Source organism: Poecilia formosa, unplaced genomic scaffold (assembly GCF_000485575.1).
Source record: "Poecilia formosa unplaced genomic scaffold, Poecilia_formosa-5.1.2 Scaffold125, whole genome shotgun sequence".
Classification (NCBI taxonomy): Eukaryota; Metazoa; Chordata; class Actinopteri; order Cyprinodontiformes; family Poeciliidae; genus Poecilia; species Poecilia formosa.
In genome coordinates, this window is record NW_006800064.1 from 386,654 (window position 1) to 410,504 (window position 23,851).

The window sequence follows — 23,851 nt, forward strand, 5'->3', positions numbered from 1 at the left end:
TCGTGGAGTCCAGGTGTGTGCCAGATCTGCTGTCTGTGCCCAGGGCTCCTGATGGCTTCCAAGCCCCCGTGGTAATCAGCCCACTCTGCCTGCTGTTGGAGCCCGCCTGCCTCCTCCTCCTCCTCCAGTGGCTCGTTTCAGAAACATCTGGTGGTTTACATGCAGCACACACCACCTGCCAGACGCCTTGCAGGCAGTGGCACCACTTGCACCTCTAGAGTCTGCCCCGCTATAACGACAACACAGATATCACCAGGAATACGGAAAGGACTGCGGCTCTACGCGCTGTGGCGTATTTTTGAGCTTCTTCACTGCACATCTGCAGATGTAACCTTGGGATGCAAAAGGTCATCTAAATCCCATCGTGGCTTTGTGTGGCAATGAAGAAAAATTAGATTCATTTTGAATACAAGGCCTTGCAAACGCATTCCCACCACTTACAACCACAAACCTCAACGTGTTATATTGAGATGTGAACGGGTCAAAACAAAGTAGGACTGCATTGTGAACTGGAAGTAAACTGTGCATGGTTTTCAAAGAAAAAGTAAAAGGTTTTCTACCTCAACTGTGATCAGCTTAAATGAACTCGCTAAAAGAAGAAGAAGAAAAAAAAAGAGAAACAGCATGATGCAGCCACCGCCATGTTTTGCTGCACTGATGGTGTGTTCAGTTTGATGTGTGGTGTTAAATTTTCTGCAAAACATTTCTTGAGTGGAGGTTGTTTAGACATGAGATGTGACTACTGAAGGCGACTTATTGCACTGGGTATTATGTGAGGGAACCAGACTTGCAAAAAAAAAAAAAAAAAATGCAAGCCACATTTTTATTTTTTTATTTGTAAAAATGCTGAAGGATTGATTATGTATTTCCCTTTCATAATCATGAACTATTTGAGTTTCTCTATCACATCCCAATAAAACAAATTGAAGTTTATGGCTGTAACATGAAATAAATGTGGATAATCTTTATTCTTTTGATAGGCACTGCAATGCATCGTATTTTCATAACTAGGTTGCAACTGTTAATAATTGCACTGCTCTAAAACTTGAATTGTTAATTAAAAGTAGTATGCAATTTAACCTGGTTAATAAGCATGAAACAAACATTTTTTTCAGCAGTTAATTCAGTTTAATAATAGAAGCACAAGGCATCAACATATCTGTATTGTGTCTTTTTATATCAAATAACATTTATAAAACTATTGTGCAAAACAGTGTCCTTTTAATCTTCAAAGGCTCTGCACCAGTGGATAGTCATAGTCCTCTTAAATTAGGAAATATAACAAGTATGCATAATTTAAACAGCAAATTGTAAGCTTACACAATATATGTACATTTTTACACAGACCTGGATTTTAAGTGCTCCCTACTCAGTAATGATGAATAAGGCAGATTTTACAATCAGCAAATATAATTGATAACAATACAAAAGTGATGATTCTGCTGTTTGGCAGATCCTTTTAAGGAGCTTAACCCAGGAATTTGGCTGCTTTAAGGTGTTAAAAATGCTTAATCTGAAAGGGAACTTTTAACTTTTGACAAGACAGGACTGTACAAATGTAACAGTAAAACATGCAGTCTAACACCAGGTCAAATTCTTACTTCCAAAATACAAAATAAATACATTATGTTTTATAGGTTTCAAGTCAACTGCTTTTCTTTTCGTTGCGTTCTTACACATTTTTGAAGGTGAACGCAGACAGAGGAAGCCATATATCTTTGAGCTACAGTATACTTTGATGTGAAATAAATGTCTTGAAATATAAAGAAATGTTTGTAGGCCAAACTAAGGTAAACACATTGTGCTAACCTTTTTAAACACTAGTTAATGGCGTCTTCATGTGTTATCCAACATTTTGGAGATTCTCTTTTAGTGTTTTGTTTTTAGCAGTCTTTTTACATACATTTTCCAGTATGTCTAGTGCTACAAGTAATTTAGTGTTTCTCTAGTTCACAAACATATAGCAGATGGTCCTCTGGAGACTTTCCATGGCTCTTGCTGAGGTGAAGCTTGATGGCGTGCTTAGTGGCGAACTTACGGACACAGAGCTGGCAGCTGAACACAGCTCCATTACTGCTGCAGTCATCGGGAGATTGTGGCAAAAGGAAGGAATCCAGGGGCGCTACTTTCTCAGTGAGAGTGTTTGTGTCCCTTGCAGTCTGTTTGGGAGATAGCTTGGCCAGATCCCTGACTCTGAAGCCCAGATGGGCTTCCAGGTGGCCCACGTACGCTGTTGGGGTCCGGATCTGAGAGGCACAGTCACTACAAAAGAATATCGGCTGACCAGAGTCAAGGTTCTTGAGGAACTTGGTTCTGCCCGTTCTCCTCAGTTGGTACTTGACGTTAGCCAACCAGTGACTGATGGTGGTCATTGAGAGACCTGTGAAGCAAGATATGTGCATTCTTTCCTGCGGGTTGAGATCATTGATTATATACTTCCCCTCTGAAGTCTGCCTCAGGCTGGAGGCAAACTGGGCCTGCAGGAGAAGGAGGTGCTGCGGGTTCCAGTTGGAGTGACGACCCTTACGTTTGTGGCCATGCAGAGACGCATCGTCCTCATCTTGTGTAGTGCCTACGACCTCGATTTTTTCGGTTGCACGGGACCGCGAAGGAGGCTTTGTGACAGGGTGAGATTGCGTCAGGTTTCTAAGCATGTCTGAGATATCTGACAATGCATTCTCGTGCAGAGGGCTGCTGGACGTGTAGGGAGACACAACTGTTAGCTTCGCAGGAGTAACAAGCGAGATGGGGGAGACAGAGGAGCCGGTAGAGGAGGGTGTTAAGGGGCCTGATCCCAGAGAACCTCCTTTATCATTTTTACCTTTAGTGAGGTCAATAGGCTGGTCATCACTGGGCTGGCAAAAACTATTATCGACAACACTTTCTGGTTTTTTGGTCTGCAACGGGGAAGCAGCCACTGCGGCCTTCTCAGTCATGCTCTGGCTGAGCCTGGAAAGCAGGCTAAGGGGATCTTGATTTGGCAAAGAGGGTTTGGCTGCTTTCCCCAAATGAATGTTCATTACGGACTGAAGAGCACTTAGTGGGTTGACAAAGGGCTGTTCGGGAGGAGTGTGACCGGTGATAATGGCGGTGCTGCATCTTAGTGTGGAAGCAAGGGGAGATTTAACTGCTGAGTCCCTCTTGGGTTCTGTTGCTGGGGATGCCCTGTCACTATGGCTCCCCCTGTCACTATTGGCTGGAGTAACTTCCCTCCATTCTCGAGGTGAGTCAGCCTCTCCTCCCTTGTGTGATTCTCCAGCCTCGCTGCTACAAGGGGACAGCTGGTTCTCCCTCTTTGGAGACAACTGCTTCACCCTTTGCTCCACCTTTGCTACTTTTTCTGTCACCTTTTTCACTAAATCTTCCATTGCTTGAAAGTTGTTGGTGGGAAAGGGGGAAGAGTGACTTAGTGGAGGGGAAATAAGAAGCTGGTTTTTAGCATAAGATGACAAAGCCCCATCCCCTCCGTTGAACAAGAACTTCATCTGTGAATTCTTTTCTATGTTGCCCTGCTGAAGCTTAAGGGCACTGGGGAACTGGTAGGCTGCATGTATGCTAGGGTAGCCACCCCAGCTTGGATTCCCGCTCTGTGCCTTATTGATCGCTGAAGTCACAGTGTTTTCCAGTGATTTTAGGATATCAATACCTCCTTTAGGGCTCTCCTTCAGATCATCCTCTGTAAGATAATTATACTTTGAAATGCCATATTTTTCCTCTCCCTCAGTGTCTTCCTCTTTCCCAACAGTAGCCATGACTTGCTTTTCATTTATATCAGTCTCTGGTTTGGTGCACTCCTCCTCAACCTCCTCTTTCTTGATCTCTTTCAGAGGAGGGGAGGTGGCTGGAGTTGTGTTGGTTGGAACAGGTGGAGGAGAGAAGGTGGAGGGTGCAAGTGGAACGGACTGGACCTTTTGATCAGTAGGTGTGGTGACCCGCCCAGGACTAGGGGAGGTAGCCTCAGGAACTGCTTTAATTCTCTTACCGACCGAGCTGGACACCCTCAGGTAATGTCCAGTCACCATCATGTGAGTCCTCAGCTCTTGGAGTGTGTTATAAGAGCTGCCACACTCCATGCATTTAAGGATCTGGAGTTTATTAGACTCAAACTGCCAAGAATAGCTGGCACCGTTCTGGTGGCTGTATCGATGGTTAGAATTAGCATAAGGGCTGGAGGACGGTTTCTGTGAGGGTTCACTCTGATCTGCTTTGGCTTTGGGGGTTCCTTCTCTCGATCGTGATGAGGTGAGGTCCAAACCCACAAGTCCCCTTTTCTTAGAGGACATGATTTTGGCTGCCACTGGGGCCACTGGCTCCTTCAGAGGCACTTTCTGGTAGTGTTTGGTCTTAATCATATGGACACTGAGATCTTGGAGTGATTCAAAGGAATGGCCGCAATACATACATTTCAAAACCTTCTGGGCATCCTCTTTTCCTTCCATCTCCAGCAGGGACCTCTTACGGGGTTTGGACCAGCGCTTTGAACCGCTCCCTGTTTTGTCCTGGTTGTCGTCTCGGTAGTGGCCTGTGTCGTTCATGTGAACGGTCAGCTCCACCAAAGTGTCATAAGCTGCACTACAGCCCTTACAGCGAAACTTGCTAGCCCCAGTGAAGATGGAGCCAAACAGCTTTGGATTTTGCCTGTGAAGCTGGACTGTACTAAAGAGGCTCGGCTCAGAAGGAGCAGGGTGACGGCTCTGAGGAGGGTGTTGCTGTAGGGTCTTTGCTACTGCAGACTGATGCCAGTCAAAGCTGCTGCTGCTGCAGCTGCTGCTGCTGCTAGTGCTGTTGCTGCGGACTGGCTTCTCTGTCGAAGCCACGGACTGTGTCTGAAGTTGTGTGGAGTTCAAGTTCAGTGGTGACCACAAAGGGCTGGTCAGGAAACTTGAGTAGATAGCCTTCATTTGTTCTAATGTATCCATGCCTATGGGAGGAGTTTTGGCATTGGGATTCAAAGATGCTGGGACCAAGTTGGATTCTGCTTTTCTGGATGGACTCTCAAAGTCTGAGAGGCGATCACTGGCTTCACTTGCATGTGACTCACTGTCCATCTCTTGTCCTGAGAGCTCTGTGGCCTCAGCTGATTCCTGGTCACATGCCTGCTCCTTGGCAGTCCCTACACTTTGCTCCACAAATTCCTCTTTCATGGGAAGGTCATCATCCTGCGGTACTGACGGCTGTTCTCCTGCTTCGGCTTCCTCCACAATCTGCTCCGCCAGCTCCTCGGGAGAGTAAGCTGCAAGGAGAATGGAGACAAAGGGAGAAGGAATAAGATGAGTTAAATTGCAGGGAGAGTACATGCTATGTTAGAATAACTGGAGAAAAAGTTTCCCTGCAATGTGTGCCTGAGGACTCCCAGGGATAAATGAGCCATCTGTGTGGGAGCCTTTAAAGCTGAGCTGAGAAATTACAGTCATCCCATTTCACCTCATCAACCGTTGAGGTGTTATTTTCCTCTAGGCGAGCCTGTATTTATATACTACCCCAGCCACATGGAACTTATGCCTCCCCTCTTTACACTCCTTCTATTGGAGGAAAACAAAAAAAGAAATATCTTGGCAAAAACATAATGCACCATTTTATTTATCTCAGGGCACAACAGCTTGAAATGAAAACTAAATCTGAAATTAATGAAGCCCAATCTCACTGTGGCATTCTCCTCTGGGGTAATAAATGAGTTGGATCAACCTCCATCTGTCAGTTAATATGTCTGACGCCTCTTCATCTGCCTTCTCTCTGATTACACACAAATGCAGACTGACGCCCGCATGAACACAGTCAAAAAGGATTTTTCTAAAAAAAAAAAAAAAAAGCAGCGAGAGGGATGTCAAAATTTTTGTCGATTACATTTTGATAGGTTAACTAGACAACCCACTGTGTTAAGCGGACTGAAGTCATACAGTACAGGTTTTTTAAAATAAAAGGATGAAATTTGAAAAATGAAAAAAATAAATTTAGATTTCAAGCAAGAAGTCAGCAGGCCTGGTACTTTGATGTTTTAAAAAGTTACGATTTCAAAAAGAGTAAGATTTTCCACCATAGAGTTCACATGACTTAAAGTCCTTTTTAATTAGGTGCCATAAATATGTAGCTGTGCATCTACTCAAAGTCACAATAATACATTTTTAGAGTGCTATCATTATAACTGTAAGAACACAATATTTTGCAACAGTATGAAAACTTGAGGGTTTTCATAAAATTAGACCATTTTATTGTCTGTTTTAGGATTTTAGATAGGTACCAGGTTAAAGAGAAATGCTAATATAGTTTTTTTCATACCGTGAAGATATTACACAGGAGTTGAGAAAAAGGATTGTTGACCTGAAAATAAGCGGCTTGTCAGTTTGCATGTCAATGACCAGTGCGCTCACGAGGAGCGATAAGTGTGCGCATGTGTCCGCAAATAAGCGCACCTCATACAAACAAACGCGCACAGATTCCCGTGTTTCCCGTGGCGACAGGTCTACGCGTCTAACGCCAACTCAGCCACTACTCGCCCCCGAGCCCCCTCTACCTCATTTCCTGACAGTCTCACTCACAAAACCGCTCAAGTTGGGGAAAAAAAACAAATAATCTGAAAATAGTGGATGGCCTGTGGACAGGTCTGAGGCCGTTTGGACAATATTGTAAACTAAGACAAATGCTAGGGAGGGGGAAAAAAAAAACCCTGGATATGGACTCAGATGGTTTGATCAGCTACACAGTTGAGCTTAAACAGGCGCACACACACACAAACACAAATACACTATGTGACTAAATCTTTCATGCCCTCCCCTCCACCCCCACACACATTTCCAGTCTAAACAAAAATGTCATAGCTGAAATAACTCTCATTTCCAGTGCTAACAGCCAATCTCAAGGCAGCCATGCGGCTGGCGCTGGTCTGATTTGGACCCCGGGGGCACAGTCAGCAGGCAGCCCCACCGTGAGGCCAGCCTAATGGAGACCTGGCAGGTGCGACCCACTCTCCGTCCTCCCGGAGATTTGGTTTGTCACTGGGTATCCATTACCTGCCATTCTCCGCTGATAGGCCCCGACAGCCCTGATCAAAAGATGTCGTCGGGCCCCAGTCCGCTTGGCAGTCAGTGGCATGTCGTTTGTAAAAAGGGCCAAGCAGGGTGTAAATAAAATGACATGATCACTTCCCCGGCCCCTCATGTTCTGGACACAATTATGATAATGCGGACGTGGAGAGAAGGGGAAGAAGGGGAGGGGTGGAAGAACGGAGAAGGGGTGAAGAGGTAAACGGCTCGCGCTCAGAGAAACATACAAGGGATATGTCTCCCTGCAAATAGAGTTCAGCTGCCGCCCTCTTTGCTCTCACTTTACTTTTCCTTCTTCTAATGTTTATAAAAACGAAATTGAGGAAGGTTGGGTTGTTGTGTCCTCACAAGCTGGTCACAAATGTCAGCTAGCATTAAAATAGCTTGGTATATTGCTAGACATTTGATTTATTTGAACAAAAGTTGAAAAGAAACTTTGTTTTTTTATTGGAATCTTCTTGACCCAAGAAAGGCGCATTATATAAACCGTCAATCCCAACTGCAATATTAGTGAATGCAATATCACAATCTCAATGGACGACTTGGAATATTTGGTGAGTTATTAAACAGAAATTGTCGTGGATTCACAATCTGTATATCTGGTTAGTTGGGTGGACTTAAACAACTCTTAATTCCCACACCTGATGTATATTTTTAGACACTAAAGCTCATGTAGCGGAGTAGGGATCTTGTGTAAGATAGATTGCAATCAGCATCATAGCCGTTTTCAGCAATAATATCACAATCATAAACTTTTCTAACATACTTGATCATGACCACTAACTAGCTAGTCAGAAACTCAGGTCCAGGTCTGTGTAAATGGCATATATGAGTGCCAAATGGTCACGTTGAAAACACCCTTTGGTGTGGATATTGTTACCGAGTGAAGAGCTCACAAACTGACCTATTTACAGTTTCAGTGAGGTTGTTAAAACCAACGAGTTTTAAGGAGAGGAAGCACTAAGATGTTAGAAACTATTTTAAACAAAAATCTTTTTTTTTCCTACAAAATGCATGTAGCCCACTGAAATGTGAGGAACAAGAGAGCGAGAAAAAACTAGACCAGATTACAGGTTCATCTGAGCAGAATTCAGCAAAGTTGGCCTGCATTGTCTTTTTAAGCTTTCAATCTTTGTCTGCTTTGAAACACGGTGGATCTGAATAATGTGAAAATTTTCTTGAAAACTCAGGACTGGAGCAAGAGTCTATCGTTTTGAGGGAACACACTCTGAAACTGCCGTTTTGCTAATGCTACTAGTGCTAAACACAGCTTAAAATGTGTTTTTGTTTTAAAATAATAGAATTGTGTTTTAGGACCAGACAAAGCATTATACAAACCCCAGACTGAAAATACGCGCAAGGTTAAATCGTGATGAGTGCATTTCTGAATTTCATTATCATATTCCACGTGAAACCTTGTAGGCACATTCTGAAACCACTTTAACTTCCATCTTTGTGTGGAAATTGTTTTAAATTTAAAGACAATAGGGTTATTGAAGAGCGGGCAGCACTGAAGGTAGGGAGAGAGAGAAGTCCAAAAAGACCAGAAATAAAAACCTTTAGAGTCAAACCGTGCTCCCAGGCAATTTAAAATGCAAAACAAAAACCATTATGTCTGAGCACTATCTGTTAATTTAATCCCCAATGACTGATAATCCATCACACAGGGCGACAACCACATCCAATTATTCTCCCTGCCTTGACTGACAACAGAGGTGATTTATCAAGCTAATAAAAGGTGATGGGAATATAGAGGCTCTCTTAGAATAAATTATGAATATTCTGAATACAACAATACTCTTGGTTGCAGCCCATAAGTGATATCTAAGCATATGGGGCAAGCCGCTTTCAGAATCTTCCTGGTGGTTGTTTATGTGTGTGGGTGTGAGAAAGGGAAAAAAAGAAAGCAAGAATGTGTGGCGGGTTCTTGTAATGATAAACTGAGCTGATGCCATGGTGGTGGGGGATAGGGGTGGGGTAGTGGTGGCAAGAATCATTAGGTTCACTGAATGATTCCTTTGGGGTGGGGTGGGGTAAGAATGGTAGGAGGTGCACTTTCATGCAATCAACATCTCCGTCGCCGCTCGCAGAAAAAAGAAAAGGCAACAACAAATTCACGCGAAACACAAAAGCTGCGGGAAAATGGAAGTCTCGTGTTCAGAGGCACACGGCTCAACCTCAAATACATGCCAAGTAATTATAAACAAAGTTAGTCAGTTATATCACCCCCCGCCCCCACTTCCATACACATTCACACACAAACTCACTCGAACATGCACGTAGATGCAAGTGATGAGGAAAGACAGTGACATCTTGGCATGCAGGAAGCATTCCTGTGGAGTATCATTTTCATAAACATAAGGGCCGCAGACGAGGAGGGAGAGATCATCTGATAGAAATACTGCAGTGCTGCTCTGACGACCAGGAACAACAGAGAGGGCAGGGGGTGGGGGTGATTAGGCAGGAAGGTGCTGTGGCTTTGGCTGTCCCTGACATGGAGGCTTTCAGCGTCTGTCTCCTTCTCTCTGTCATATTGGGATTTCTCTTCAAGGGTTGCTGGAAGTCTTAAACTCTGCCGTTGCTGTGTCTTAAACCGGTCCTTGTGTGATTAAAGAAAATCCCACATGGCATCTTGGAGAAGAAATCTGCACACTTGTGATGCATCTCATCCTCGTAAAAGAAAAAAAAGAAAAAAAAAATCCAAAACACACATCTGCAAACTTTTAACTTTCCAAAACAAACACTATATTTACCACACCATCACTAAATATCCTTTTTTCCCTTTATTTTTTGAAAATCGTCTTGATGACCAAGAGGAATGTTCCACAGCTGGGGAAACAGTCTGGGGAGGCAGATCACACCCAACAGAAGCAGGGTAAACAGGATGTGTCCATAAGAAACTGTACCTGCATCTGACCCTCGTAGCTAAATGATTGCTTGGTCAAAAACACAACCTTGCCTGAGGCAACATAAATAACAGAAAGGGTTGTCCTTTGTGCGATAGATACAATCTTTCATTTTTACAGCTTTTTCTCCCTAAGAAAGGTTTGGCTGGTTTGAGCAACATATTTATAAAAAAAAAAAAAGTGCTTAAAATAGCTTTACTACATATAAAAGCAGCACTTGTTATGAATATAACGATGTCTTTTTTTAAAAAAACCCATAAAATAATCCATCCATCCATTTTCTGAACACCCTTGTCCCTCAGTGGGTGTTCAGCTAACATTAGAAGTTAGCTGCCTATCTCCAGCTAACGTTCCGGGCGAGAGGCGGGGTCATAAAATAATATTTTCAATTAATAAACTGATGAGGTACACAGAGAAATCAGCTAAGTGCAGAACCTGTTGGTTTAAAATGTAATCAGACCTGACGATGACAACTCAAAAAAAGTGATACTTTCTGAATCGGTGAACACACCACATGAAGGACGTACCATCTCATAATAATAACACTTTTCAGTCTGTGTATGTGTGTGCTACTATTGTGAAAAAATGGCTCACGCATTGCTTTCTTTTGTTATCAACGAGAAGATTAAAAGTTAAGTCAAAGAAAGCATTAAAGTGCGAGAAGCAATTGAAAAGGAAACTGCATTCTGATTAATTCAATTCAGGCAGCGAGAAAGTAAGAGGGAACAAGACTTTTAGCAGATAACAGGATAACAGGAAGGCTGAATACAGTACAATACAGCTGCTCTGTTTAATTTTTTAGTGCTTATGAAACCTGCTGCAAATACATTTATGAAGATATAGACATGAAGACTACTGTTTTAGCCACACTACCCTTTCTAGAATGGACATTTTTAACATCTTTAGGGACAGCACTAAGATGTTAAAAATGTCCATTCCATCATCCCTTGATCTATGTCTTAAAAAATGTGTGAACTTTGTGTTGCCGCTGCTTCTCCAAGTAATGACCAATAATGGAAAGAGATAAAGAATAACAATATTTTGGAGCAACCTTAGTTTCTAAAAGCAATTGGAATTGGCTGAAATTAGTATTCCTGGGTCGAAGCTTTAGAAACATTGGCGATCAGAAATGAGTCTTAGAAAGTACAAAAGTACTATTTTTACAAACATAGAGCACAATGTTACTGTACAAGTAATGTCAGTCGGTTGCATAAGTGTACGTTTCTGGAGTCTAGACAGAAAACTGGGAGTAGTCCCACTAGGTGTTCCCTTTGAGCTGACATTAGAAGAACAGCAGCAACAATAAAACCAAACACCTAGCAAGAAAAAAATAACACGTCTTCTGGATGATGTGAAGCTATTTTAAAGGGGATATGGTTTATTATTGCTTGTCATCAAAAGAAAAGAAGAAATTAGCTTCTTTTGGGATATTTATTCATTTGTCAATCAGTACTCTCAAAAGACTAACTCTGAAAGAAGTACCATAACTAAAACTACCACAGCATGACATATCTGTCTTGACATGCGTACAATATTTCAGCTGGACGTTGAATGCCTTGAACCAACACCAGTCCTCTGTGGGGGGCCCTTACTGGCAGGAAATGGCTCAGGAACATTACAGGACAGGAAGCCACCTCACTCTCAATCAAATGAAAAACAAAAAGAAATCTGCTTTGTAGTTTCTTCTCAAGTTTCTTAGCTGTCTAAAACTCTTTAAATAGATTAGAAAAATTTAGTCTAAAACAACCCCATTCTGTCAAAACAGGAGCAGATCAGTAACATACCTAAAATGCCTTTCCCTTGTACACATGTGTCAAAGTAACACACTCAATCAAACTTAGGTCTCTCCTTCTTTTCCCTTTGATCCCTTCAAGCTGGCTTTAAGTCCCACGAGAAAAACTGTAACAGGTGATCTGTGGCCACTTTAAAAATTAATATGTTCTGACATAAGTCGCTTTTTTAGAGATGACCAGGAGAACGGCGCCCCTCTCCTTTTTATAGGTTCTCAGCTCATAACTCTGCGACAGTATTCAGCTTTTACATGCAGTGTTGTTCCAGGCAATCATGGATGTCTTTGTCGGGTTTTATTTGTGTGCATTCCCTACCCCCTGATGGCACTGTGAATACATTGTGTCCGCCAATTGTAGTGCAGGATGTGTGATATGGGAGATGGGAAAAACAGAGAGATCATTCTGGCCCCAGGCGAAGCTTAGGGCTGAACCTTGTCAGTGCGCATAGTGAGAAGAGAGAGAGAGAGAGAGCGAACAAGCGAATGGACTCAACCCTCAGCTGGTTGTTGTGTTATGGCTGGACCTCAAAGCTGCCAGCTGCACACACAGACCCCCACGACCTGAAAATGTATCCAGTTTATCTGACAGGAGACAAGTCACGAACACTTAGAGGCCTCCTGGTACTTACTCCAACACAGAGTAGGAGGAGGTCACAGAACGCATCCGGCCCCAGTTTGAAGCAGCCACAATAAGTGATAAAATATAATGGAAACAAACACAAAATCTGCACAACCTTCTTCCACAGGTGCACAAACAAGGCCATCGATATAGCGACTAAAAGAGAAGGCAACATATTGCTGTGATACTCTATCTTTGACAAAAATGTGTTCCGTCTTGCCGCCTCTCTCTTTGTGCGCTTTTCCCAAGCATTTCTAGGTCAAATCTCTGTGAGGTTTCAAACCGGTATGCATTTTTATTTAATTTTTATAATGTAGCTTATTAGAAATGATCACAACTGACAAAAAAATCTGATCTGATATAAACAGAGAGAGTTAAGACTATTTCATAAAGATATATAGAGAAAGAGATTTAGATAGATGTTAGTCATCTCTGTTCAAATACACAAACTATTTTAAAACACCCGCAATCACTGGAAAACAAATCATTCCGAGTTTGATCAGTTTATATATATTTCAGTATTCACACTTGACCCAATCTAAGGTGATTGGATTGCATTGTTTAAATGCACACCACAGGGGCGATACATGTTTCAATAACTATCCAAGAAAATGAGCAGTCCAAGTACACCAGCACTTCTAGCTGTGATGTGTAAAATTTGTAGAAAAGTAAGGAGGAGATTCCTAAGTAAGAGCATACCAGGTAAGCTTTGATGAGTACCACAGGACCTGCATGATTTTTTGGGATTTTTATTTAATGCATGTACAAGATTCCTGCCTCGGGCAAATGATTCAGAGTGCAACCTGAACCAGGATGCGGACACTAATGGTAAAAACCCTAACAAATTGTAAAGCATTAACGTAAACACCTTGAAAAATTAAGCTGGCAAACTTGAATGTTTCCTTGTAGCTCAAATTACACTGCATGCAATGAAAAGGCTGTGGGAAAAGTAAAGCCTGTGGGTTTGCTCCATCAGCAGTTGTGATGTTTAGCTTGTTTTGCCACCAACAGTGTTTTATCGTTTAAACTAGGCTTGTTTAAAACCGGCCTGATCTCCTCCTGCCTGTGCTCTAAGCCGAGAGCAGGAAGTTGTAAAACTGTCTGAAGCAAAACTGTTACAACAGGACACACAGGAATCAGACTCACATTACCGTTGTTCTGATATGGAGTCAGACAAGACGCACAAAGAAAATATCTATGGCTACAATTTAAACTAACAAGGAAAAAAAAAATATTTCCCCGTCCTGCCAGACGTCCAATAGAGCTTATTGGAAGAATTTAAAGAGACCTCTATAAGTCAGTTGTTGTTCATCGTGTAAAGTGTCTAAGACATTGTCAAACTTTAATACTTGTACAATAAAAGAATCTCAGTTAAATTGTTCAAGGAAAACTAAACGAATTCCAAAAACAACAGATTTCTAAACACATCAAAATTAAGAAAAGAAAAAAAAACAGGCTAGGCTTTTAAAAACATTAATTAAAAAGGTTAAAACTGGATATGAAATCATGGTCTATAGTCTATAGTTGATGAGTTTCTGCAAGTGTCCAAATCCAAAAAGGTTCTGAGGGGAGTTCGGCTTTGCAGATGACCGGCTTCTTCTGCTAAAAAAAAAAAAAAAAAACCTGGAAGTTAAATGAGCGCTACGTTCAAAGCTGGATCTTGGGCCAACAAAAGGTCGTGAGAGGAGAGAATAAACTTGGGTTGAGGAGCAGGACAACTAAATCCCTCCTACAACACACAGCTGCTGCCATGATCGCCTAGCAACGAGGAGGTGATGGACGCAAGCTGAAGATGGATGGTCACCATAAATCACTGTAGTGTGTGGGAGGAGAACAACGTAGAAGGCAGAGAAAGGGAACAAGGAGAGGACAAAAAACAAAACATTCTTTTCCTTCACTTTTCTTTCAGAACAGCGGAGCTAACCTTGCCTTGACCTTTTAACTGTACTTTCAAATCAAATATCTTTCTGAATCGGACGGTTCTTGGGATTTTTCTAGAAAAAACTACATGGACACGTACAGATAATTATGTCACTTCCACTGGATCTTTATAAAAATGTACACCTGCAAAAATACCCTTTACTTCTCCATTAGACACAACAATGGATCATGTGCCGGTTATCAAGGTATCCTAAGATTTTAAAAAAAAGTTTCATAATCACTAGATATTAATTTTATTGAGATGCTAACGCAAAGAGAATTTTTTTTGCCGTTGTGCAGAGTGTAGAGTAATGCTGGGTAATGTACCACCATCCCTAACCTATAGATGTGCACTGCTTTATTAGTACAACGTAATTTATTTTGAATCAGCTTAGTAATTTTAAGTTCTTTTAGTTTTAGACCAATTTCGGTCTAAAACCAAAGTTTATCAATCGGCTACAGATATCTGGGTTAAAATTGATATATGGCCTAAAAGTGATTTTGAACACTGTTTTTACATGTTTATTAAAAGTGTAAACATATACCTGTTTTAACCAAGAATGACAAGCATTAAAAAGAATTGAGTTGGCCTCTGATTTACTGACATCTGTACTCATAGACCTAGACCAGCATACTTCATGATGCGTCGAACTTGAATTTTCTCTTCGTTTTGAGCAGTCTGGTGTCATTGCTGTCATATTCCTTCGTCACATGATCCAAAAAGGGTTGCATCAGTCCGAGTCAAACAAAGCCCTCTTACAGTTCTGGGTTATGCTTACTGGGTTTATTCTAGACCAAATAAAAAGGTCTACACCAGTCAGACTTAACATTGACTCTTGTCTAAATCAGGTCCATTTTGTAGCCTCAAGACTGAAAGAAGGTCTAGTCCTCGGTGTGACTGTAAAAATGAATTGTTCAACAACAGCAGGAATGATTGTTGTTTATCAACCCACGAGAATCCAATACCAGCCAACGCCAGATTTGACCAACTTTTTAAAAGATGATTATAATGACCGCCTATCTTTCATAAAGCAACCCCTCAGGCAAAGCAATCTGGGTAGTGTAGTTGCGGGATAAACATCCCTGGGCTATCTGATTATGGCTTACTGCTGCGGCACTGGTGTCTAGTAACACTCAGAGAGCGCTCAGCCATCCATCACACAGTGAGTGTCTGTCTCAGGCTTTCCACCCTGCTTCTTCTCGTCCTGGCTCTCCAGTTACAGCCATACACGGCCGGCCTAAATAATATTCTTCATGATAAATGGCGCTATAAGCCTGGTATCCATCATTAATCTGATTTTTAAAGAAGCATCCATCTTGGAGAGAGCCTGTTAGGGCCACGGGAGAGCAGAGCAGCCCGGGTTCATTTAAAGGCCAGGCTGCTGCATGAGTGATACCTGTCAGCCCTGTTCATCAGGGAGCAGTGCACACACATTAAACATTGACGCCATATGGCCTCATGTGCGCACACGCACGCACACACACACACACACACACACACAAGCATATCTGCGGTACTTCTTTCCATGTGTGTGTCTTTTGTACATATATTATGAGTAAACAACACTTTCACATTTGTTGGACTTGTACACCGACAAAACATATTTCTCCCCTTTATTGAGACATCTTGTGACGTGTCATGGAAGAACATTCTGTCACTCATCAAGACGCAGCTCAGTGTAACTCAATCCTTCCTGTCATCTGAAAAAAATCTCCCCCTCCCAAACACTTCTCCTCGAGGGTTTCAGGAGAACTCACTCTTTCCTGGAAAATCACTCACGCGCATACAAACAAAAGTTTATCTCTCACTTTCCCAACTCTACACCTCACTCTCCGTTCCTTAACTTTTAGGGCTGTTTTTTTTTGTTTTTTTTTTGGTTTCTTTCAGTCCAATCCCTGTCTTGTTTTTCCTCTTTCTTTCTCTTCCTCCTTGCCCCCTATCCACCTCCATTCTGTGTGTATCTGGTAAAGCCTGTGTGATAAATGACACACGTCACCGTGTCAGAAGCGAAGGGTGGGTCAGTGATAAATGACTCTGTTGAAAAGGAAATCGGCTCTCTGGCATGGCCGGCCTATTCTCCTCGTGGATTGGGTTTCAGGACCCCTAAAGAACGGAGCAGCTCAGGTTCCCCGAAAAAAAAAAAAAAAAAAAAAAAAAAAAAAGAGCACACATCCCACCAGCAGCTCTCTCACTTCTTAGAGGAAAAAGGTGGGTGGGTGGGTTGGTGGGGCTGTGGGGATCCAGCCTGTCCCAATTGTCGCCACAGTGCAGCTGCATCCATCACAAGAGCGGTGGGACTATTTTTACAAAGCCTCCGAGTCGGTGCCAAGACAGCAGTCTCTGCTGAAAACCTCAGCTGAAAGCACACTGAAAGCTGAAAGGGAAGAGCGACTGGCTAACAGTTTTCTATTTGTGACACTACTACACCACTTACACTCCTCTCTGAGAGCCCAACCCTACGGCTTGACATCTGCCAAGTGTGTGTTAAAAAGGAGAGAAGGCCCATTTTACCCCCCCCCCACCACCACTGCCTCCTCCTCTTCCTCTTCCCCCCCCTCCCCCTGTGCCCTTCTTCTTTTTTTCTGCTAAAGTCTCTCTTTCAGTCACTTGCTGGCAGGGTGGCACTGTTATCATTACACAGGCAGGATTTATGGAGTAGAGGCCCGCAGTTAAAAACAAAAAAAGGCATCTGTCAATACCTGTGGGAAACACTTCGTCAGCCATCCTCCTCCTTTCACTGGTGCTCACAGCCTCATTAGGTATGCACTTATCAGACACATAGATCACAGACGTGACTTAACTTCAACGGAATCCGTCTGCAGGACCTTTCATTAGCAACAAGGCCTGCAAGGCCAAACCACTTGCCTCGCTCTAACACCTGCAAACAAGCAGAGGCAAATTGTTGTTGGAGTTCTCAGACGGTACTGGTGCAACATGTCAACCAGCAATTATGTCCAAACTGTGGCTCCCCTGCTGCTTCCTTAAGGACACGCTTTTCACACTTAAACAGGAAGGCAGACACATATGAAAGAGGAATAACAGTTTTCACCTGCTTTGTGACCCAGACACAACATGTATGCAGGCATCTGTAACACGGGTTGTAACGGTTTGCATCGTCACTAGTGCCAGATATGTACGAGCCGGTTAGCGGTTCTAATGAAGTTTTGAAAAGTTCCCGTCTCCAGAAAAAGCAGAAATAGAGTAACGCAGGGTTGCCCCACTCCCACCTTTTACTCAGCTGGCTGATAGAAGATTCTTGCTTTGATAGAAGGTGAATTTAGCTGTGCATAAACATGTTCCAGTTATGGAAAAAAAAAAAAAAAACACACAAAATCATGATGCGTAAACTAACTGTAAGAATGCCAGACATCACTCTTTAATTAGTCAGCACTGTTTTAACATTTCAACTTGAAAGACATGAGTGGTATGTCTGGTACATACTCATCCAATAAACAGGATAATCTCAGCTTGGGTTTATTCTATGAAGAACTTGAAAAACTACATTTTCTGGAAAAAAAACAACAAACAAACAAAAAAAAAAACACTTGAACTATAGTAACATTAGTGGTGATTATTTTATGTATTTGTTAAAGTCTATGAATCAAAACATATTTTTTTTTACAAATTACATCGTTGCATCATTTTAAACAATTAATGCTACATTATTGTAGCCACTGTAGGAATATGACTGCTTCTGAATAAATGCAACAATAACAAAACACTTATAAACCACAAAATACAATTTTATGTTATTTTTTAAAAGAATATTTTTTTGGCTCTAGTTGCCTTTATTGTACACTTAATGCAGCAAACGGCCCAAAAGCAGGACACATGGTGTGTGCACTCAACCAACTGAGCCATCCATCGCCCTACTTTGCATGTAACGGTAAATGTAGGTTATTGTATCATTTAGCGTTAACGTGAAAAAGAATGACATTAATACATTTTACTAAAAAAAAATTAATAGTGTTTGTGACTCCTACTTTTGCTGCTTGAGAAAAAAATAGACTGTTGGCTACATGAGTTACCGTAAATGCTGATAGATTTGAAAACATGACTGAATGCCGGCCGCATGGTGAAACAGTCTGTTGCACACTTGGTTTGCAGCAAGAAGATCCTGGATTCAAAACCCGACTGAGGGTCTTCCTGCATGCAACTGGTTGACGATTCATTGGAACAACACAAGTTCTCCACGCGTGTGTGTGGGTTCGCTGTATTCTGTCTTCCTCTCAGTGTCTGTTAGGTTAATTTACAGTCAATCTGCCATAGGTGTGTCACTTAGGTGTGACTGTATTGGTGCTTGGTTGTTGGGTGCTGTGTTGCCCTGTGATGGACCGGCGACTTGCCCAAGGTATACTTCTTGCCCAATGACAACTACAGATAGACCCCATCCTCTATGACACTGCACGGACAAGCTGGTATAGAAAATGGATGGCTGGATAATTGAACACAATTATTGTGGGCAGCTAAGTGGTGCCGTTATACTAATTGAAGTAACAAATGTACTAAAGCCACACATTTTACAGTAGGCAGGTCTTGGTTTTAGAGCAGTACCTGCATTTGTGAGGCTCTGACAGTGTCAAGTGATATTACTTTAATAGTCGTTGCATAAAACACAGCAATGTCTCATAATAACAGTTTAATACTACATATCACATCCCTTCCATAAAATTGTAGTATTCTTACCTAGGATTATAAAATTGTAAGGATGTCATAAGTGCCCATGCCTGGTGTTAACACTGCATATCAGGCTGTCACAAACTAACCGGGCATGTGCTGTTCTTATGTTGCACTAGTGACGCGCTAAGACAAACAGATGGAGTGACAGAAAACTTAAAGCCCACAGGTTTCACAGGATTAAGGCCAGACTCCAACAGATACACTACAGTCATGATGCCTTTCATGGATAGAACCAAATCACACACACACACATGCACACACCTACACACACACGAACACAGACCCCCGCGAAATGAGTATAAGTGCCAATTTAGATGCACACTCACATCTACAGCTATAAAGGACGGGTGCCAATCTGCCCGCTGCATCCCTGACCATGAAGAAACAGGAAACTGTTGTGGGATGTTAACAATTTTCAGAATCACAGAAACAAAGCATTTGAAGCTTCTGATAGAAAATGAGGCGGGTTATAATACAGAGCTATTTGTAAACATACCCAGTTAAGACAGTGTGTAAAGAACAATAACAAACTGTCTGGCAGTTTCCACTTAAATTCAAAGTGAGTTGCAGAAAAGTGTTTCAGCGTAGAAATATACATTTTCTTCTGCATGGTAGGTTTTTATCACAACCAAGCCCCACACTTTAAACATTAGCATGAATAAACCATTTTTATAGCTGTAAGTATGAATGGACTAAAAGTTACAAGTTTAAAACGTCATGACATCATAACCTCTACGATCCACTATTGTACTGCAGCTATTGTGTAACGTCATTTTAATGTCATGTCAGAGAAATTGGCTGTAGTTTTCTCTGACTATCTGAAGCATAAAGTAAAGCATTGTTGTGCCTCTTCACCTGTTGCTGGGCACTGGCAGTCAGCTGGCTGGAAAAACAGCCTGACACTTTTCCCTCCCCTTCAAAAATGATTGATTTAGTGCCCAAATATTCACAGGAAAAAAAGAAACTTAACTCATAAGGCACTGTGTAAAAATCACAACAGACACTATACAAGCAGCCTGACTACTTATGCAGCAAATGTTAACGTGTCACATTTGTTTTACTCTAGAGAGCAGGAAAAACTCCTTAATTTAAATGCTATTTGTAGTCTTTGCATTAAAATTACAAAAAAAATGAATGTTATAAATTCTAATGGTATTTTCTCAGTCATATACATATATACACACACACACACACACACACACGGTTTATTAAACTAAATCGTCCGAAAGGGAGAGAAGATTTATATATATATATATATATATATATATATATATATATATATATATATATATGAAAACTGAAGACGAGTTCCAATTGGATTGAATGATTTGCATTTAGATACTGTATCTTAGCAAGCAATGCAGTCTTCCATCTGTCACAACATACCCCGTCTATTGGTTGAGGTTTAACTTTAACCTGTGGCTCCTTTCAGTGATGTAAAAAAATATCAAACACATGCTAAAATACATGAAGTCCTCATTTGTCGCAAGCACGTTAAAGGTGCTAAAAATAAATATTTGAAATAAAAAGTTTTAGTTCACATCCCGTTCTTCGCTACGTCTCAGACGGTTTAGTTGAATATCCAAGTCTTTGCCTACTTGTCGTAAAGCTGCTGCTGCTGCTGGCTTCCTGTTAAGTCAACAGAGTAATGCTTTAGCTGATTCAACGGCTTCAGGCCCTGAACTCGAGGTAAAGCTGATCGCCCGCCACAAAGGAAGGCGTCCTGCGTTTCTACAGTCGGGAAAAACTCTCCCCCTCCCATGTTCTCTCGGCTGTTTACGTGGCCAGCCGCCCTCGGTTGTTAAGAGCACTCAGACCTGACCCAGGTACGCAGGCCCATTTGTCACCTGCAGCAGAAAATTGAGTTACAGCACAACCAAAGGCGAGCAGCTCTGTGTAATATCAAGTTGATTACATCAAAGTGGTGGCAAACCTCATTGGGCCGGGCACCCCGAGCTTGTCATCTCCAATCACAGGGCCTGTCAGGACTCCATCAGCCTCACGGCTAATTGGACCAACGCTAATGAAGCAGGCAAAACAAGTTTTCTACTGTGGAGGGAGAAGCACTCTCAGACAGGAAAGAGAAAGAGGGAGAAGCTGTGTGTTTGCGTGCGTGCGTGTGTGTGTGTGTGTGTGTGTTTGAGAGACAATGAGCGAGCAAAGCTGAATGTGTGTGTATGTGTTGTTGGGGCGTGTGTAGATTTTTCATGCAAGTCTCAAGGTTGCAGTGGGCTGACTCTCCCCCTAAGTCCCTAATCAAGGCCCATCATCTGTCATCCTTTTCTTTGCTCTCTCTATCACCATCCTCTGTGCTGCAATCAATTCATCATCACCCTTTGTGTGCCACTGAACAGTTGACAACTTTATAACTTGCAGCTGCACGGGCTGACTGACAGGGGTGGAAGGGGAGCATGAAAAAATGAAGAAATGAATAGATGAATGAATGAACAAAGAAGCGTGGTTGCAGGGAGAAAAAGTTGTTTTCTAAAAACACAAAACGATCTATATTACAGCCTTTTATTCTCTTTCGTCAACAGAGAAACAGCAGCAGTGCGGAGGGGAGGAGAGAGTGGAGAGCAGAGGAGGACATGAAGAAGAAGAAGAAGAAGAAGAAGAAGAAGAAGAAGAAGAAAGAAAAAAAAACATCCTTCTCACTGATCTGAAATCAGAAAGCTTTCAGTCATTCTTTATGTGCTCCCCGCGGCCACTCTGAGCCAGTGAGCATGTACATTAGGGCTGGGGCATTTTGATGAAATAAAAGCCCAGGCCAGCTTATGGCTAAACAGAATGGGAGCACTCACTCAGCCTGTCTCTGATTGACCATTAAAGCCATTGATGAATGGGCCTGTCAGGGGAGAGACAATTAAATCAAACATGAAACAAAGCCGTTGTGACGGCCCAGTCTGACAGAGCAAACCCATTCCTCCCCTCCATTACATAGCACACGGCTCCTTTTACAACCCCTAACCCACTCCTCCCGCCTCCTCTACCCACTGTATGCCTGTTACTGTGAGTGTTCAAAGTGAACAAGTGAGTGTGATGTGCACTTTTTTTTTTTTTGAAGCGTGTGTATGATTTCTTACTATGAAACCACTTTGCCCTCCCCCCCCACTTCCCTCCCATTCTTCCACTTTTCATGAGTCACTTCATCATCATTGATACAAACTGAGCATGCTTGTATTTGTTACATTGTTAGAACCTTCGCTGCTATAATACCTTCTCGGGACAAGTTACCATGGAGCCCCAAATATTCAGCGGCTCATCATTTTTTTTTAGAGTCAAACTGTGGATTGTGTTTGGGGATGGTGCTGCGACTAGGTGCAAATGAGGTTACTAAAATGACAGGAATTCAATGGGAAGTTCCAATAAGGACAAAAACACGAACCGGTGTGCGTGCGTGTCACCGTGAGTAAGTAAAAAGTACACAGGCCCTTTCAAAGTGGTCTAAACGTGACGTCACGGGCCCGCAGCACATGGTTGGAAGTGATTTTCTGATGCAAATCGGGAAGGATCAGATCAAAGCCGCATGACAGCCAATCAATCAACCGTCAAATCAGACATGGCAACTGTCGATTGTGGCTCCTTCCAGCCCACGAAACTCCCATTGTCCGCACGCGGATTGTTTATCTTTTCCCAAAATGAGAGAGAGAGAGAGAGGGAGAGAGAGAGAGAGAGAAAAAAAAACCCTTTGAGGTATATTTTCCTCATCTTCTCTCACCGCATGAAAGAAGTTATGCACTTCCACCAAAATGCGCACGAAGCTCCATGCTCCGCTTTATGACACGCCTCAAACAATCACCATCAAACATAACGCTCTTACTGAATATAAATGCATAGTTCTGAGTTGTAAATAGGTGGCGAAACTTTCCGGCAGCATATCTATCCGAGTTGCAGCACAGAAACGCATAACGCTATGCTTAAAACTGTTTATCCGCTTTGAGAAAAAGGTCGGTGACAGCCTTTATGAGCTTTCACAACAGTGGCCAAAAGTGCCAGGGCGCATCGTCAGACAGAGCAAAAGCCATAAAGTGGAAACGGAAATGCAGTGACTGTTAAGTGAGCCTTACAAAACATCGTAGACCTGGTATTAGGCGCTTTTATATAGTTGGATCCACATACCTGCTGCGCGCTTCGGCGCTTCTTGTTTCCTCCGTGGCATTTTTTGGGTGGCGATTTCCTCCAAAAGTCTTCTTTTTCGGTTATTTTTTTCTTATTCTTTCATACAGCTACCTCCTCGCCGTATCCGGGAAGATCCACCTCTAATCAGAAAAAGATTTATGCCTTCGTGTTGTAGACTGCACAACATCGGAGAGTCCGACAGGAAGGGAAACTAAAAATCATCGCAGCCAGAAGGAAGGGAATGTAAAACGAGGGGAATAAATACACCTGGAAGCGGATCATAGGTGTTTGTTTGTTGTTGTTGTTGTGATCATTCGGAGCGAACGCGATCAGAATGTCAGCGGTGATAGCCAGCGTCCACCTCGGCTGCCTGGTCTGGCAACAGACAAAGTTGAGGGATAAGAGAGATGATCGCGTCACTCACAGCGGGAGAATGGGCAAACCCACCGCTCCGTTAACTCTTTACTTCTCAGAGAGGGGCGGACACCTCGCACAGGCGTCCACCTACCTCTGACTTCATGCGATCAGCAGCTCAAACTGTTAGTTTAAGACGCACAGCAGAAGGAGTGCTGCAAAAACACCAACTATCTAGACCATTTTATTTTCTGCGTGGACTCAGTAAAAGTGCAGTTGCAGGTCACATTTGTTAGGTTATTTTTAAGTTGCATTGCCATGCGGGAAAACGCTGCAGATTTAAAAAAAAAATATATGTATAAATATATTTTTTTCATTTTCTATATTTTTTATATCCTAGAAAAATTTATATATATATATATA

The 23,851-nt window shown here is 42.3% G+C and overlaps 1 protein-coding gene across 1 annotated transcript; it reads right to left on the bottom strand.

The window, feature by feature from the left end:
• Nucleotides 1-1,105: 1,105 nt before the first annotated feature.
• On the bottom strand, nucleotides 1,106-23,559 carry tshz3a (teashirt zinc finger homeobox 3a). The gene is made up of 2 exons (XM_007561335.2): nucleotides 23,075-23,559; nucleotides 1,106-5,233 (listed from the first exon to the last, which is right to left on the bottom strand). The coding sequence occupies exons 1-2, from the start codon at nucleotides 23,112-23,114 to the stop codon at nucleotides 1,935-1,937; spliced, it is 3,339 nt and encodes a 1,112-aa protein (XP_007561397.1). The 5' UTR covers nucleotides 23,115-23,559; the 3' UTR covers nucleotides 1,106-1,934.
• Between the last annotated feature and the right edge of the window lie 292 nt (nucleotides 23,560-23,851).

Excerpts from the sequence above, each read along its gene's own strand:
- tshz3a (XM_007561335.2), bottom strand. The coding sequence starts at position 23,114 with ATGCCACGGAGGAAACAAGAAGCGCCGAAGCGCGCAGCAG. Across the intron at positions 5,234-23,074 it reads AGCGCCGAAGCGCGCAGCAG|CTTACTCTCCCGAGGAGCTG; the intron begins GTATGTGGATCC and ends TTCTCCTTGCAG.